The following is a 14,539-nucleotide window of genomic DNA, read 5'->3' as shown; positions in this document are numbered from 1 at the left end:
TGTGTTTGATAAAGAGGAAGTGAAACTCTCTAAGGAACTGTGGAATCTCATACGCTTTAAGTCTATCACTGTTTCTTCCAGTGGAGAGTCACAAAGATGTTGATGAGAGAGGTCCATCAATTCACCAACGCATGGGATTCGAATGAGATGAAGAAGTGACATTGTAAACTTTGAGCTCTGGGACACCACAACCATGCTTTGCCATGGCTGCTATTGCAGCGTTCACAACCATGTCAACTGGTATAACGTATAATAAAGCTTGAGAATCTCCCAAGAAGTCAGCAAGTTGGCCTTTGGCATAGGCCACTATGATTGGATTCTGTTTTTTTTTTTATATATATATTTATTAATTTTCAGTTAAAAAAAACACAAGCTAATCTATTATAGTTCCTTGTAAAAAAACAATTTTTAAACCTTAATCCTTGGATCCAGCCAGGGGAAGGCTCCTTGTAAGAGCTTTCGATAATACTAGGCCTTATGATCAGTACAGGAAAATCTCCTCGATTGCTGTTAATTATAGTCTCCCCTATGGCTTTTGTGAATGTGTAACTGTTTTCCCACCCATAGTGTTGAGCTCTGTTTCTCATAACATAACAGACATATTATTTCACGTGCATTGTCACCTTTCAAAGCCGAGTTCTTTCAGTTTCTTGTTTTCTTCGCAGCCATGGAACTTTTTTACAGCTTCGAAAGCTAGTTTTAGCTCTGATTCGATGTTCAAGTCAGAAGTTATGTTTTCTCCGATACAGAGAGGAGTCTCTAGTACTGTCCCCTCTTTCTTGCCAGTCACGTAAGCTACATATCCCCAAAAAAAAAAGTTTTTCAAAGTTCTCTACAAAAACCTCTTACACTCGGCCAAAACAATTAAAAACTCATACCAGTTGAAAAATGGAGGAAAAGTTTCAAATTTTTGCATTCTTTTCCGAAGCTTAAGAGCCTATCAGGTCCAAGAGCATTGACATTTAGGGCAGAGTCGTATCTGTTTCCGCAGAGGAACACACCTGTCGTCGAATGTTGTACGACCACCACAACTGATAATGACATCAATCTCCCCACTAATCAATCATGTCTGCTATTAAAGGTTCGATCCCTAGATTGTCTTCTCCAATGTCTCCAATTACTGGAATTAACTTGGTCTTCATGAAAGCTTCATAAGAGCTCCCGTGCATCTGCTTCAGAAGCTTGAACAGATCCGAGCTTATGATCTGTTTGAAAAATGAAAAAAGGGTACAAAAATGTGATAAGGAACCAAAATTAAAATGGTTGGGAATGAAAACGTTTAAAACAAACCTCATCCTAGAGTCTCTTGTTTGCTGAATCTTGATCCTTGGATCTCATCAGAAGGAAGATCTTCCCAATCTCAGGACTTTCCCTCAACAATTTCTCAATCAACACTGCAACAAACAATTTATAACCCTGAAAATAAGTTTAGTTGGATAAGAAGATAATTCTAATTTAGAGTTTTTACTTACCTTTGGCAGGAAACCCTGTTGCACCAGTAACGAGATAGCTTTTTCCTCTTAAGAAACGGACGATTCCAATTCCGTCACTGTTAGGACCTGATTCTACCTTAGGTTTCATTGACGACGTCGCAGCTTTCAAAGACGTCTGACGATAACAACACGAAGTTTGGACTCTAGGGGTACTAGTAATCTGCGACCAACAACGAGCCAAGTAGCGGTTAGGTTTGCCGGTAAAATAGGAGAAGAAGCTGACACCATTCAATTTGACGGCGTTGCTCGTGGCGAGGAGATTACTGGTTGCCATTTTTAGCCACCAATAAATATAAATTAACGAAAGGAAAGATTTTAAGAAAAAACTACAAAGCTTTTGTGGGAGTGTATATATAGGGAAAGTTACTTAGACCATCTCCCTCCCTCATCTTTAGAGGGAGATGTCTTTACATTAAAAATAATAATAGAAAAAAAAATGTTAATTAAATTGTTTTGATGTCTTTAAAATATTTGGTTTGGTTGTATAACATTTTTGAGACCATATAGAGGATTTTGAATTTTGGTTAAAGTGTGAGCAGAATCACAATAGAACATGAAATTTGAATGAAGGATATTCAACAAGGATCCATTGAGCTGCTAAAAGGTTTAGACTACACATATACATTAAAGGCGCTCATTTTTTATGCAACAAAACCTGTTGTCATTGGAAATCTATTTCTTTTTCTCACAACTAAGCGATATTTAAACAGAACAAAACAAGGCACTGTTGTGTCATCTCAAGTTGCAGCAATGAGGTTTGCCTGTCAAGACCAATTTGTTCACATTGACTGACTTCCTCAAGTGCTATACAAACATTCAGCATCAATTTGTTTAAATGTTGTTACTGATTCCAACCCTAATCAAGAAGACCTAAAACGACTAGCCTTAAAGAACCAACCTCACTGCAACTATGCTAAACTTACCACTGCCACAAAGAACCGAGCCACTACTTTGGAAGATTTGAAGAGTTTGTGTTGCATCCAAGACTTCCTCACGGCCATCCGCTCAACAAAATGATTACTCGCAGAAAGAATACCAGTGAATAACTCAACTTCTTCATCAGGTATTGATGGGGCCTGCCAATTGCTTGAGAGCTCAAGATATCTCTGAGGAGCAAAATTAGGGTGCGAGGTTGGGAGAGAGCCAGCAAAAACAGAGTCAACATCTACATCCCAAGTAACAGTTATACCAGTAGCATCCCCAAGTGCATTAACCCTTCAAATGGCCAAAAGCACACAAAAACAAATATCACTTTCTGATCTTTAGTACTGCTCCAAAAGCAATTTAAAGAGTGTTCTGAAGGAAGGTATCACTTACAGTTCGGAAAGGGAAAGATGTGACATGCCTCCCATCCCATCAACACTAATGTGATAACCGTGCAGATGGTTATACACCTGACTGAGTGTATATACATCATCTAATATCAAACAATCTTCTGATTATATACTTGAGGTCTTATCAACCAACCAAAAGCAAGGCAAACAATGTTCCTTTCTCGAAGCTTTCTTATCATAAATAGATACAAGTAACCAACCAACTTCACAGAGCGAATATAGGATCCCACCGTGGCTGCGTTGAATTGGTAACTACATCGAATGTCTCAGAATTGATTGCGTGCATCAGTGGCTGGTAGGAAGCAAATACTCTGTAGAACATAGGCATCAAAGAGTTTTACAATGCTGATGAAACCAAGAGTTACAAACTAAAAAGAAGATGGGAGCACTCAACAGAGAAACCAAAAGTATTAGTAAGCCAAAAGGGTTTTCTCATTCGACTTGTATCATTAACACCACCATGATCCACCATCAACAAAGACAAAACCCTCTCACTAATTCTCACAAAAACCACACATTTAAACAAGTCGTTAGCTCCATATGTAAGTGAAATCTTCTGCTTCATCTACAGATCACACTAATCTAATCTCCTAACACACTAACTGGAGAATCTCAACACGAATCAATACATTCAACCACCAAAACGAGAGTTGCAGTGTTCTGATTATATCGAACAGTCTTCTGATTATATACTTGAGGTCTTATCAAGCAAGGCAAACAATGTTCCTTTCTTTAAGCTTTCTTATTCAACTCGTATCATTAACAGCACCACCGTCAACAAAGACAAAACCCATCTCTCTAATTCTCACAAAACCACACATTTAAACCAGTCGTTAGCTTTTATAACTAAGTGAAACCTTCTACAGGTCACACTAATCTAATAATCTCTTCACACATTCAGCAAAATAGCTTATATATCACATTAACTGAAGAATCTCAACACGAATCAATACATTCAACCACCGAAACGAGAGTTGCAGATCGGCGGCGGCGGCGTAGCATCTCCGCGTCTCTCATCCGCCGCCGGCAGTTTTACTTCTCCTATGAAAATAGCTTACAGTGTTGTTATTCCGCACGTGCTTAGTCCAAATGACTTAATGGGCCAAGTATGGGCTTTTTTCATTAAATTATAGCCCATTTGTATCTGTTATTAAAACACTTAAAAGCACATATATAGTAGGGAATCAAATCAAGTTCATCAATTGTGCGATCAAGGGAAGTAAATGTTACAAATTCTTTTTGGGATTGGAATTGGAAATGGGAAAAAAAAAAGCAAAGATGAAGAAGAAGACGAAAGGAGGGAAGGCGATGAACCCTACCGATGTCTTCCGCAAAGAGCAACGACAGAAAGAACTATTCCGTGTAAGTAATTAGGGTTTTTGATTTTTTTATTTTTTGAACAATTCTATTAGGGATGCTTATTTGTAAAATCGAATTGCTGAATGGTTTTAGTTTAGGTTGTTATGAGCTTCTCGAGCTCTTGTTTTTTTGGGTAGATTCAATAGCAGTTGTTGGTCTTTTGAACAAAGAAATTGCAGGGATGTCCTATTAGCTGTGTGGGTTAATTATACTTTTGTTGTTGCTAATGCAGAACAAGTTAGTGAGATATAAAGTAAGAGAGGTGGGAATTTTGAAGAAGGATCCTGAACAAATCAAGGAACAGATCAGGAAACTCGATATGTCAAGTAAGTCATCATCATCATCATCATCATCCTATAGTTTTTGCAATGTCAATCAGCTTATAAGTTACTGACACAGAGGTTCTAATTGATTTGGTGTAGAGGCTGAAGGTGCGTTGGACAAAGCAAGAAAACATAAAAAGAGACAACTTGAAGATACATTGCAGATGGTTGTGAAGAAGAGGAAGGTATAAACAGAATCCTTTTGGTTTCTTATTAGGATGAGTACATTGTTGGAATTTAATGTCGTCTTATTCTTCTTTCTTTTTTTGTGTTTTTTTTTTCTCTAGGAACATGAGGATAAAATGAAGGAGCAGGGGAAGCCTACAACTTCTGTTATGTTTAGGTGAACTTTTTGAGTTCTTTAGTTCTCTATCAATATTCAAAGTTATTATGAGATGATGCCCTTGGCTTCCTATGATTTATATCTTGTTTCTTGTGTTTCTATATAGCCACCTACCCCAACAACGAAGAACTGGCGAGGAGGATGCAAGATCAAGGAACCTAACACCACAAGTACTTACTTAGCTTCTCTTCGTCTTTGTTTCTCTTTCCTGCTTTTAGATTTCCCTTACCTTACTACTATTGTATGATGACAGGATTCTGTTTATTATCATCCTACATTGAACCCGACTGGTGCCCCTCCCCCTGGAAAGCCACCCATGTATAAATCCTCAATAGGTACTCTTTTTCTTTTGTTAAATGCCTCTCTTTACCCATACAAAAAAATAGTATTGTTTCCTACCTTCTCTCTCTTAAAAAGATTTGTTGATGTTGCAGGACCTGGAATCCCCATAGATGGTGTTTCCTCTATCGGTGCTGCATCATTTTCAAATATTGAGTTAGAAGATGCTGTAATGACTTCTCCCCCGCCTCCACCTCTCCTAATAGATGGCAGTAGCCCAGGCTCTACTTTGCCTATTCCACCTCCACCTCCACCTCTCCTAATAGATGGCAGTAGCCCAGGCTCTACTTTGCCTATTCCACCTCCACCTCCACCTCCATTGCCTCCAAACCCTCCTGTCCCAACTACTGGACTTGCTTTTCCACCACCGCCCCCTGGTCCCCCACCAAATGAGCGGGTTTCGGTTCGTCCTCCTCTTCCGCCACCTCCTCCCCTTCCTCAATCTTCCCAACTACCTCCACCTGGCCTTAGTGGAAGTGAAACTGATAGCAATATCCTTCCCTCATCAGATCAAACCTTCAGCGACCATAAGGTAATTTTGCACTGAAACTCATTCTAGAGTATATACCAATCCTAATGTGTGACTGATAGCTTTCATAAATTTTGAGGAAAGATTTTTTTTATAAGTTAGGACAAAGCAAGTTTGTGGATTGTTAAAATTCTGCATTAGGTTGTCAATAATCAAAAATGTCTAATGGAAGTTACATATCAGAGAAAGGTTAAACCGAGATTCATTTTGTGTTCCCATCGTGCAGGTCTCTACTGTGACTTTTATCCCTCCTCCTCCGCCTGGGCTTCCCCCGAAACCTGTAAGCAATGGATCTGATGGTGGTCCATTAAATTCTGATACTACTAGTAGCAATCTTCAAGATGCTAACTTCTCAACAATGGTTACACCACCACTCTTACCTCAACAGCACCAACCAGCTTTACTCTCTAATTTACAGCCTGATCTTCTGCATCCAGGGATATTACACTTTCCACCGCTGCCTCCAGATATGCGCCCCCTTCCTGGACCCGCTCCTCATGGAATGTTGGGTCATCTAGGAGTCCCAAGGCTGCCTTATGCTCGACCACCTCCTATGATGAGACCGCCACTTCCTCGAGGACCACCACCTAATTTTCAAGATGGACATGCAATGAGTAGGCCATATGTGCCACAAAAACCATCTTATGTAAAAGCTGCTGCTCCTACGGTTGTCAAGAGACCACTTGCTCAGCACACACCTGAGCTTACATCCATGGTGAGTGGACATGATTTACAATAATAAATAGTGCATAACTAACTATATGGCCCATTTATCTGTACATTCATTTGGATTCTGATTTGTTTTCTGATATTCAGGTCCCTGCATCAGTTCGGGTCAAAAGAGAGTCAGTAGCTACAACCAAACCAAAGCCAAACACTTCGACAGTGAGCACCCTGGGATTTACACCAAGGACTATTACAACTTATGCTGCCCCGGTAAAGCCAGCGTCGGCCACCAACACATCAGCACCGTCAAAGCCACAGAGCATCGACCAGTCTTATTCCGCTTTCTTGGAGGATATGAAAGCTCTAGGAGCACTTGATAGCTAGAATAGAAACTATAAGACTGCATAAGGAGATGAAGCAATTTCTTTATGGATCAGATTATTAAAACATTTCAGTAGTTAAAAATGAAACTAGACGACCTCAAGGATTGTAGATTCCACAGGAGAAGTGAAGATTGTTTATCTTCTTGACCTTTTGTATTCATTTCACCAACTCTCAAGAGTTTGCCTCTCCTGATATATACAGCAACTCTAAACAGCTTGCCTCTTAAAAGATAGTTTTGAAGTAAAAGCTAAAACATTTTGAGAATATTTGGTTGGGTTGACATTTTGAGACCATATAGAGGTACCTTCAGTATGAATTTGGTTAAAGTGTAATCAAAATAGCATCATATGATCAAGATCAAGGGGGAAAAATGAATGTGAATGAATGATTCAAGCATTCATTGAGCTGCTAAAAGGTTTAGACTACACATATACCGCGGGCGCTCATCTTTTATGCAACAAAAACTTTTCTCATTAAAAAATTATTTCTTTTTCTCACGACCAAACGATATAAACAGAACAAAACAACGCACTGTTGTGTCATCTCAAGTTGCAGCAATGAGGTTTGCCCGTCAAGACCAATTTCTCCCACAGACAGATCATCTGTCTAGGCGATTGGTAATGCGCTGTTAAGTAATTCTCTATGCAACCAAACTGGCAGAATTTTAAGCTGTGCACATAATCCACAGACTTCACGCTGTTGTTGAACTGTTCCACCCACATTCCCATGCTCACGTCTTCCATTTTGAATAACTAAAGCAGAATGAAAATGATGTATATTACACATCACATAGTTATAAATTGTCTCTAATACTCTTTTTAAAACAAAGATGATTGGTTACTCTTAGTTTGTGCTCAAACTCCTTTACGATGAAGCGGGAGATATCTCTTGACAGTATGTAGCCAGGACCATTGGCATAAGGAGGATAATCTTCCTCTGGCCATTCCTGTAGAACTCGTTGAATAAATTTAGTACGAGTTTGAGATTTTTACATCTCTGGAACAAAGAAGCAAAATACCAAATTTATCACTTTTCTTGTTCTTCAAATATTACCTCATATGAAACAGCCCATTTCCCTTGGCGAAGAGGCTTGTGATAATAATTGATGTTGCCAATGTACAAGCTTCTATCCGTAGGTGTTTTCTTCGCTTCACTGAGAACCGCATCTATGCGGACAAATGTGTCATCGTCACACTTCATAATGTGTTTGGCAGCCAACTGATAAGCCTGCAAACCAAAATGTTGAGTAAGTGGTTTTATCCATGAATCACTGAAGAAGTGACACCAAATTTGTTGACTCGTTGATTCTTAGAATAAAAACCTCACCCCGTACTCGCAGATTGCAACAGTTTTCTGAACAACCAGGTCATAGCTGTCCATGTAAGGTACTATAACTATGTCCCCAAAGAATTCAGCTTCCTTCTTTAGCTCCACATTGACTGACTTCCTCGAGTGCTACGTTTATACCAAACACTCAGCATCAATTTGTTTGAAAAATTTATTGATTCCAATCCTGATCAAGAAGATCTAAAACGACTAGCCTCATAGAACCTCACTGCAACTATGCTAAACATACCAATGCCACAAAGAACCGAGCCACTACTTTGGAAGATCTGATGAGTTTATGCTGCATCCAAGACTTTCTCACGGCCATCCGCTCAGCAAAATGATTACCCGCAGAAAGAACACCAATGAACAACTCAACTTCTTCATCATGTATTGATGGGGCCTGCCAGTTGCTTGAGAGCTCAAGATACCTCTGAGGAGCAAAATTAGGGTGCGAGGTTGGGAGATTGCCAGCAAAAACAGAGTCAACATCTATATCCCCAGTAACAGTTAGACCAGTAGCATCCGCAAGTGTAAAAACCTTCATATAGTCAAAAGCACACACAAACAAATATCATTTTCTGATCTTTTATTACTGTTCCAAAAGCAATTCAAAGAGTGTTCTGAAGGAAGCATCACTTACAGTTCGGTAAGGGAAGGATGTGACATGCCTCCCATCAACACTAACGTGATAACCCTCCAATCCAGCAGTTAGTGTAAGCACGAAGAGCTTGTCCTCAGTGAATGGAAATGGCCATTCTATTGTTACTTTCTTACTCCGGCGAATAAAACGACTCAACCACCATGTTGCCGTGTTAGTCTCTTCTTTAGAAGAAATAAAATCTTCTTGAACCCACTTCTCGCACTTAACCTGACCATCAACTGTGAAACAAAGGTCATTCTTTGGTCGTTTGTCTAAAACTCAAGCAACACTAACTACTAATAAAGTAAGACAGTACATTGAACTCACCTGCTTCTTCATCATCACTAGATCTCCAACCTTCACATCTTTGAGCCGAGCTCCACTGCATCCTATAACAAGTGTTCTGCTCAATCACAGGCTTACCACTCCAATCACCTTTAAGCCTAGGATTGAAGTGAAGAATCCGAGGTGGATCTTCCCCTTCCACTGCCTTCAACCCCTGCAGCTCCAACATAAACTGTGAAACCTTCACAGCTTCATCTTCTCCGTTCAACATTGTTATCTTCGGGTCCATCTCTGAGTGAGCAGCGCGTGGCTTCGCCACCACTGTGATGTGTGATCCCAATGCTAACCCACAAGGAAGCTCAATGAGGTTCCCACGAGCCAAAAGATCCGACCCGGATAACGAAACCGAGAGCGGGCAAGAACTCGAGCCATGGTTCTTAACCTTCTTCCTCTCCTCCTCTTTCAAAGTGTTTAAGGTTTTCCCAGATTCAAGCTCTTCCCACAGCTTCCCACCAACTTCCCAAGCTACCTTGGCCGATTCATGGAGCTCAAAGGACTCATCTTTACTACTCGGGTCGAATGTTTCCGGGTCAAACTTCAACCCGGATGTAATCCGTACCGTTCTTCTCAGTTCTGAGCTAACCAGAGCTCGAGCAGGCGCTTCCGATTCTGTTTCTCGGTAGATTAATCTCCTGATGGGACGACCCGGAGCTGACCTCTCTTGCAAATCCCACTCGCTACGGAGCTTCTCGGGTCGGGTTAACCGATCCTGTGATAAGGCATTGAACCCGTTTCTGTAGACGACGGGGATTTCGAGCGTGGTGACTAGAAGTATGTACAGTAGTAGACCAACCACCATTAGTATCTGAACCCATCTCTTCTTGCTGAGAGAAACGAACATTACTAAATTTTCAGACTTGTTTGGTTTTGATAGCTTCGAGTTCCTCATTGCTTACTTGTTTTTTCTCGAATTATCCACATAAATCATAAATTAAGAACGGATTCAAATCAATTTCACAGTGAACTGATTTGAAGAGATGATGATGAACAAGTTTGTTTATTCAGTGTATTTTTATTTTTAATGTTTTTTCAAAATTTAAAGATTGTTGGATTTCTCTTTCTCAACGGCATTATTTTGAAAACGGTAGCCATATTTTTTTTTTATTTAATAATTGAGGAAAAATAGTGTTTTCATCTCCTCTTGACTCTAGGCTTTCTTTTGTTTTTTGAATAGTAATGGGCTTAGTTTGGGGCTTTCAGCGGTCTAATTTCGTAGTTTGTGTTTTACTTAATAAAGTTTACTCTAAAAAAAACGACGCACGTTTCTCACCTCTCAGAGCAAAACGTCATGCAAGCCGAAACCCCATCGTCATATGACCATGGAAACAGAACGAAACGGCGAATCCGACGAACGGAAACCCCGAAGAAGACGATGGTGGCGATTTCAATGTACAGAGGCAACCTTCACAAAGTTCCCGACGTAAAACGCGAGTGGAGGATGCCGGACCATAATCTCTCGAGAAAGGATTTCAAATCTCTCCTTCATCGCCGTAAACGAGCCCTTTCTCGTCTCCCCGTTGATTCCAACCCTAACGCCAACCTTACCGTCAAGACTGAATTGGTTACCGATCAGGAGGATCCGATTCTTCCATCTGAAGAGAACGGTTCTTCTGGGAAGCAGAAGCTAGTTGAGGTGAAGAGAGAGGAGGTTTGTGGGAATCAGGTTAGGGAAGACGAAAACGACAGAGGTTTTGAAGGAGCTAGAACAGACGGCGGAGGTCTTCCCGCAGGAGTGAAGGAATCGAAGGAAGCTGATAATGTGCCACAGGAAGATGCAGCCAACGAGAAGGTCGAGGTATGTTTAGGTTTCTTTGATATTTTCAACTTCTTTATGATCCTACTATGGAATTTGAGTATAACTTAGGTGATTTGAAGCTGAACATATCATCTTCGTTGAGAGATTTGTGGAGAGCTAGGTGAAGTAGATAGGAATATTGGGAAAACTAGATCAGTTTAGGTGAATTTATCAGTATTAGTGGCGGATTTGTTGAATTGTAGAGTAGCCACTGTTGAAGCGAAGCCGCCATTGTTACAAGCTTTGACGTGTGTCCTCAAGTAGCTTAAGTTGCATTGATGGATGTTGTTGTCACGTAACAAGTCTTATAGATGAAACAATTAGCCGCAAGAGAGTTACCAATATGGGTCGTAGTTGTTATTAATCTGTGAAGTTGTTTTGTTTTCCTGTATCTCAAATTGCCATCAATCAAAAAAAGTCTAATAGCTTTAATGTTTTGCGTTTCGTGACTGCATTATCTCCTTGCGAAACAGGCAATTGAAACAATCGAAAAAGTACCAACCGAAATAGAGATTAAACGGAAAGAAGTGGAGGACAGGTTACAAGTGTTGAATGCAAAGAAACACAATCTAGTCCAAGTGCTTAAGCAGGTCAGTCCCAGTGTCTGCTCTTCTCTCTATATAAAAGTGCTTCAGCTCTATGTACCAATATCGATGTAATAATACATGTCAAATTACTTAACGGATACGCAGATATTAAATGCTGAGGAAGAATTGAAAAGACGCAGCTACATGCAACAGCAAGGAACGACAGCAGCGACTCGTCCTGCTCTTCCACTCCATGTGGATGTCTCTAATGACTCGGGAGGTAATGCTGGTACTCACATGGAAGGTGGAGAAACTGATGATGCAGCGAATCATAATAGTGCTCAAATTCGTACTGTGCAACGACTTTGTGGTGCTTCTTCGTCATCTGAATCTCCTCTCAGAAGAGCAGCAGCCTTTTCACAGCACAATATGGTATATATTCAATTCTCCTTCATCTTATACAACAATATAAACAAATTACTTAGAATCGTTGGATCCAAAATAAAACCTAGGCTCTCTTTTCTTCTTGCTCAATCTCTGGTTTTGCATTCATATATGTATATGATGATGATTGGCTGTTCTTATTGTTTCTCAGGTTCCACATACTTCTCGATGGAGTCCACGAGTGGCTCCTTCTCAACATGGTGCTGCAGTCACTGTCTCTGCATCTGGAACAAACTACATTGCTTCATCTCCTTCACCAGCTGGTTCTGGTGGCACTTCTGTTTTCAGAGAATCACGGCTTCAGAGTCCATGGAATTAGCAGCTCCTCCTCTGTCTTTTTTTGGTTTTCATAGCTGTAACGTGTTCATATTGATTGATGTATAAATCAGACTCATCCATATCTTAATAATATTATTACTGCAAAGTGCAAACTAATATAATCAGGAAGAATCACCGTTTCTCAAAGGGTCATTGTTGTTTTTTCACGTATATGAATAAATCCCAAAAGCTCTTTTTATTGCACCATATACTACTAATTCCAAGGTATTGTATATAGCTTCATTTTGAGGATGGAGCCGATCGCCAGATACAAACGCTGAATCGCGATCCTGAATCTTAATTGATGACCATCCCGGCTCCTTGATCACGCCTTTAGATTTCATATCTTTCCTTACGTTTGCAGCTTCTTCCAAGTTCCCTGTACCTGAATATATATTGGCTAGTGTTACAAGTGCAGTTGCAGAAGTAGGATCCAGCTCTAGAATCCTCTCGGCCGCCCTTCTCCCACGTTCAGTGTCTCCTTTGGCCCTACACGCAATGAGAAGTGTGGTCCAGACTACATCGTCCTTCTTCCATGGCATGTCATTGGTCATCTTCTCTGCATCGCTTAGCCTTCCTGCTCTACATAACAGATCAACCATACAACCATAATGTTCCTTGGCTGGTCCCATATTATACTTCTCTTGCATCAAGTTGAAATAGTGAAAACCAAGGTCAAGCTGTCCCGAATGAGTGCAGGCGGTGAGAACGCTGATGAAAGTTACAGAGTCAGGTCTAAAACCAACCTTTAGGCTCTTCTCAAACAGATCAATAGCTTCTTTGCTCTTTCCATGTTCTGCAAATCCATTGATCATAGCTGTCAAAGAAACAATATCATCTCTATCTGTTTCTTCGAATATTTTTGAAGCTTCTTTGATACTTCCGCATTTCGAGTACATATTAATCAGACTACTACGAACCGTGGGGTTCTGTTCTAGACCAAGATAAAGAGCAAGCGCGTGAACTTGTCTGCCTCCCTCAAGAACTGTCATGTTTCCTGAAACACTCAACAAACTAGCAAGAGCAAAATCCGTTGGTTTTGTCCCCGCTTGTCTCATCCATGAGAAATACTTAAAAGATTCTTCTCCAAAACCGGCTTGAGAGTATCCTCCAATAATCGTGCTCCACGAAATAATGTCCCTGCATCTCATTCCTTGAAACAAAACAGAAGCAGAATCTAACTTCCCACATGTTGAATACATCTTCATCAACGAGTTACTCACTGACAAAGAATCACCTAGACCTAGTGAGAATACATTACAGTGGAGCTGCTCGCCCCACACAAGTCTAGAAAGACTCGCACACGCAGAAAAAATCGACGCAAAAGTTTGTTCATTAGGAGGTACTCGAGAATTTCTCATATTTATAAACGTCTCCACAGCTTTTTCTTCTTGACCCATTTGATTGTAAGCTACAATAAGGCTTGTCCACGAAAAAACATCCTTGTCACTCATATTTCCAAACAAACAAAGTCCGTCCTGCATTTCCCCACATTTAGTATACATAGTAGCAAGCGAGTTAGCCACACAGAGAGTATCATCAAAGCCTCTCACTACCACATGAGTATGAATCTCCTTACCATATTTAACTTGACGTAAACCAGCACAAGCCTTCAAGGCACTAGCAAATGTAAAAGTATCAGATGGTTCATTCAGTCTCATCATATTCGAAAAGTACATCAGCCCTTCCTTGTAACGACCAGCGAGAACCAAACCCGTTATGATTGTTGTCCACGTAACAGCGTTTCTAAAAGGCATCTCACTAAAAACTCTGCAACTCTTGTCCATCTTCCCAATTCTCTTGTACATCTCAACCAAAGAACTTCCCACGAATACAGAGCTGAGAAGCCAAGTCTTCACCGCGTAAGCATGTAAAGATTCTCCATACACAATGTTGGAACTTTGACCACAAGCCTTGAGTGCAACACTTAGCACAGAGGTATCAGGTGAGACGACGGCAGGATCAACAACACGACGCATAGAGGAGAACAAAACCAGTGCTTCGTCAGAGTCGTTTGCAGTCACGTATCCTTTAATGATGGCTGTCCATGACACAACATCTCTGTGTGGCATTTTATCAAACAGTTGGCGAGCATCTCGTAAATTCCCGGCATTGACGAGACTTCGAAGGTGAGACTTGGAATCAAATGTGACCACCACCTGATTCGAGATACGGTTCTCCAGTAATGAAATCGAAGCTGTACAAAACCGTTGGATCGTGCCGCCATTTCGCACACTCAAAATCATGTCTTTAGTGTGTTTTTTTTCACCTGAAGAAGAAAACAAAACATTCACTAGACAGAAGAAGAAGAGTCCAGTCAAAGTTAAACGAAAAACGGCACGTCGTCCTTCTCAAAGAGAGTCACGGATTA

General features: G+C 40.5%; 5 protein-coding genes and 1 long non-coding RNA gene across 6 annotated transcripts; 2 read left to right on the top strand and 4 right to left on the bottom strand.

The window, feature by feature from the left end:
* On the bottom strand, nucleotides 402-1,767 carry LOC104780598. The gene is made up of 4 exons (XR_002037715.1): nucleotides 1,473-1,767; nucleotides 1,291-1,394; nucleotides 879-1,205; nucleotides 402-795 (listed from the first exon to the last, which is right to left on the bottom strand). It is a non-coding gene; the product is annotated as an uncharacterized LOC104780598 (long non-coding RNA).
* On the bottom strand, nucleotides 2,137-3,857 carry LOC104780597 (hydroxyproline O-galactosyltransferase GALT6-like). Its single transcript, XM_010505098.2, has 2 exons — nucleotides 2,811-3,857; nucleotides 2,137-2,708 (listed from the first exon to the last, which is right to left on the bottom strand). The coding sequence occupies exons 1-2, from the start codon at nucleotides 2,843-2,845 to the stop codon at nucleotides 2,402-2,404; spliced, it is 342 nt and encodes a 113-aa protein (XP_010503400.1). The 5' UTR covers nucleotides 2,846-3,857; the 3' UTR covers nucleotides 2,137-2,401.
* Nucleotides 4,022-7,034, top strand: LOC104780594 (formin-like protein 14). Its single transcript, XM_010505095.2, has 9 exons — nucleotides 4,022-4,189; nucleotides 4,419-4,512; nucleotides 4,609-4,694; nucleotides 4,797-4,852; nucleotides 4,959-5,022; nucleotides 5,106-5,187; nucleotides 5,287-5,723; nucleotides 5,947-6,435; nucleotides 6,537-7,034. Exons 1-9 carry the CDS (start codon nucleotides 4,085-4,087, stop codon nucleotides 6,768-6,770), a joined length of 1,647 nt encoding a protein of 548 aa, XP_010503397.1. The 5' UTR covers nucleotides 4,022-4,084; the 3' UTR covers nucleotides 6,771-7,034.
* On the bottom strand, nucleotides 7,122-10,092 carry LOC104780595 (hydroxyproline O-galactosyltransferase GALT6-like). The gene is made up of 7 exons (XM_010505096.2): nucleotides 9,067-10,092; nucleotides 8,740-8,978; nucleotides 8,347-8,637; nucleotides 8,097-8,225; nucleotides 7,824-7,997; nucleotides 7,612-7,716; nucleotides 7,122-7,522 (listed from the first exon to the last, which is right to left on the bottom strand). The coding sequence occupies exons 1-7, from the start codon at nucleotides 9,971-9,973 to the stop codon at nucleotides 7,310-7,312; spliced, it is 2,058 nt and encodes a 685-aa protein (XP_010503398.1). The 5' UTR covers nucleotides 9,974-10,092; the 3' UTR covers nucleotides 7,122-7,309.
* On the top strand, nucleotides 10,369-12,339 carry LOC104780592. The gene is made up of 4 exons (XM_010505093.2): nucleotides 10,369-10,879; nucleotides 11,353-11,469; nucleotides 11,572-11,838; nucleotides 12,002-12,339. The coding sequence occupies exons 1-4, from the start codon at nucleotides 10,373-10,375 to the stop codon at nucleotides 12,167-12,169; spliced, it is 1,059 nt and encodes a 352-aa protein (XP_010503395.1). The 5' UTR covers nucleotides 10,369-10,372; the 3' UTR covers nucleotides 12,170-12,339.
* On the bottom strand, nucleotides 12,113-14,436 carry LOC104780593 (putative pentatricopeptide repeat-containing protein At3g47840). The gene is made up of 2 exons (XM_010505094.2): nucleotides 12,305-14,436; nucleotides 12,113-12,203 (listed from the first exon to the last, which is right to left on the bottom strand). The coding sequence occupies exon 1, from the start codon at nucleotides 14,412-14,414 to the stop codon at nucleotides 12,333-12,335; it is 2,082 nt and encodes a 693-aa protein (XP_010503396.1). The 5' UTR covers nucleotides 14,415-14,436; the 3' UTR covers nucleotides 12,113-12,203; nucleotides 12,305-12,332.

This window comes from Camelina sativa, chromosome 4 (assembly GCF_000633955.1).
Source record: "Camelina sativa cultivar DH55 chromosome 4, Cs, whole genome shotgun sequence".
In the NCBI taxonomy this organism is placed as follows: Eukaryota; Viridiplantae; Streptophyta; class Magnoliopsida; order Brassicales; family Brassicaceae; genus Camelina; species Camelina sativa.
The sequence above is the reverse complement of the archived record's forward strand: the minus strand, read 5'-3'. Positions and strand labels throughout refer to the sequence as shown.

Coding starts and splice junctions, on each gene's coding strand:
- LOC104780594 (XM_010505095.2), top strand. CDS start 4,085: ATGGGAAAAAAAAAAGCAAAGATGAAGAAGAAGACGAAAGGAGGGAAG. Junction 4,190..4,418: donor GACAGAAAGAACTATTCCGT/GTAAGTAATTAG, acceptor TTGCTAATGCAG/AACAAGTTAGTGAGATATAA. Junction 4,513..4,608: donor CAGGAAACTCGATATGTCAA/GTAAGTCATCAT, acceptor GATTTGGTGTAG/AGGCTGAAGGTGCGTTGGAC.
- LOC104780593 (XM_010505094.2), bottom strand. CDS start 14,414: ATGATTTTGAGTGTGCGAAATGGCGGCACGATCCAACGGTTTTGTACA.
- LOC104780592 (XM_010505093.2), top strand. CDS start 10,373: ATGCAAGCCGAAACCCCATCGTCATATGACCATGGAAACAGAACGAAA. Junction 10,880..11,352: donor CAGCCAACGAGAAGGTCGAG/GTATGTTTAGGT, acceptor CTTGCGAAACAG/GCAATTGAAACAATCGAAAA. Junction 11,470..11,571: donor TAGTCCAAGTGCTTAAGCAG/GTCAGTCCCAGT, acceptor ACGGATACGCAG/ATATTAAATGCTGAGGAAGA.
- LOC104780597 (XM_010505098.2), bottom strand. CDS start 2,845: ATGGGAGGCATGTCACATCTTTCCCTTTCCGAACT. Junction 2,709..2,810: donor CATCTTTCCCTTTCCGAACT/GTAAGTGATACC, acceptor GGCCATTTGAAG/GGTTAATGCACTTGGGGATG.
- LOC104780595 (XM_010505096.2), bottom strand. CDS start 9,973: ATGAGGAACTCGAAGCTATCAAAACCAAACAAGTCTGAAAATTTAGTA. Junction 8,979..9,066: donor TAGTGATGATGAAGAAGCAG/GTGAGTTCAATG, acceptor TTTGTTTCACAG/TTGATGGTCAGGTTAAGTGC. Junction 8,226..8,346: donor CTCGGTTCTTTGTGGCATTG/GTATGTTTAGCA, acceptor GTATAAACGTAG/CACTCGAGGAAGTCAGTCAA.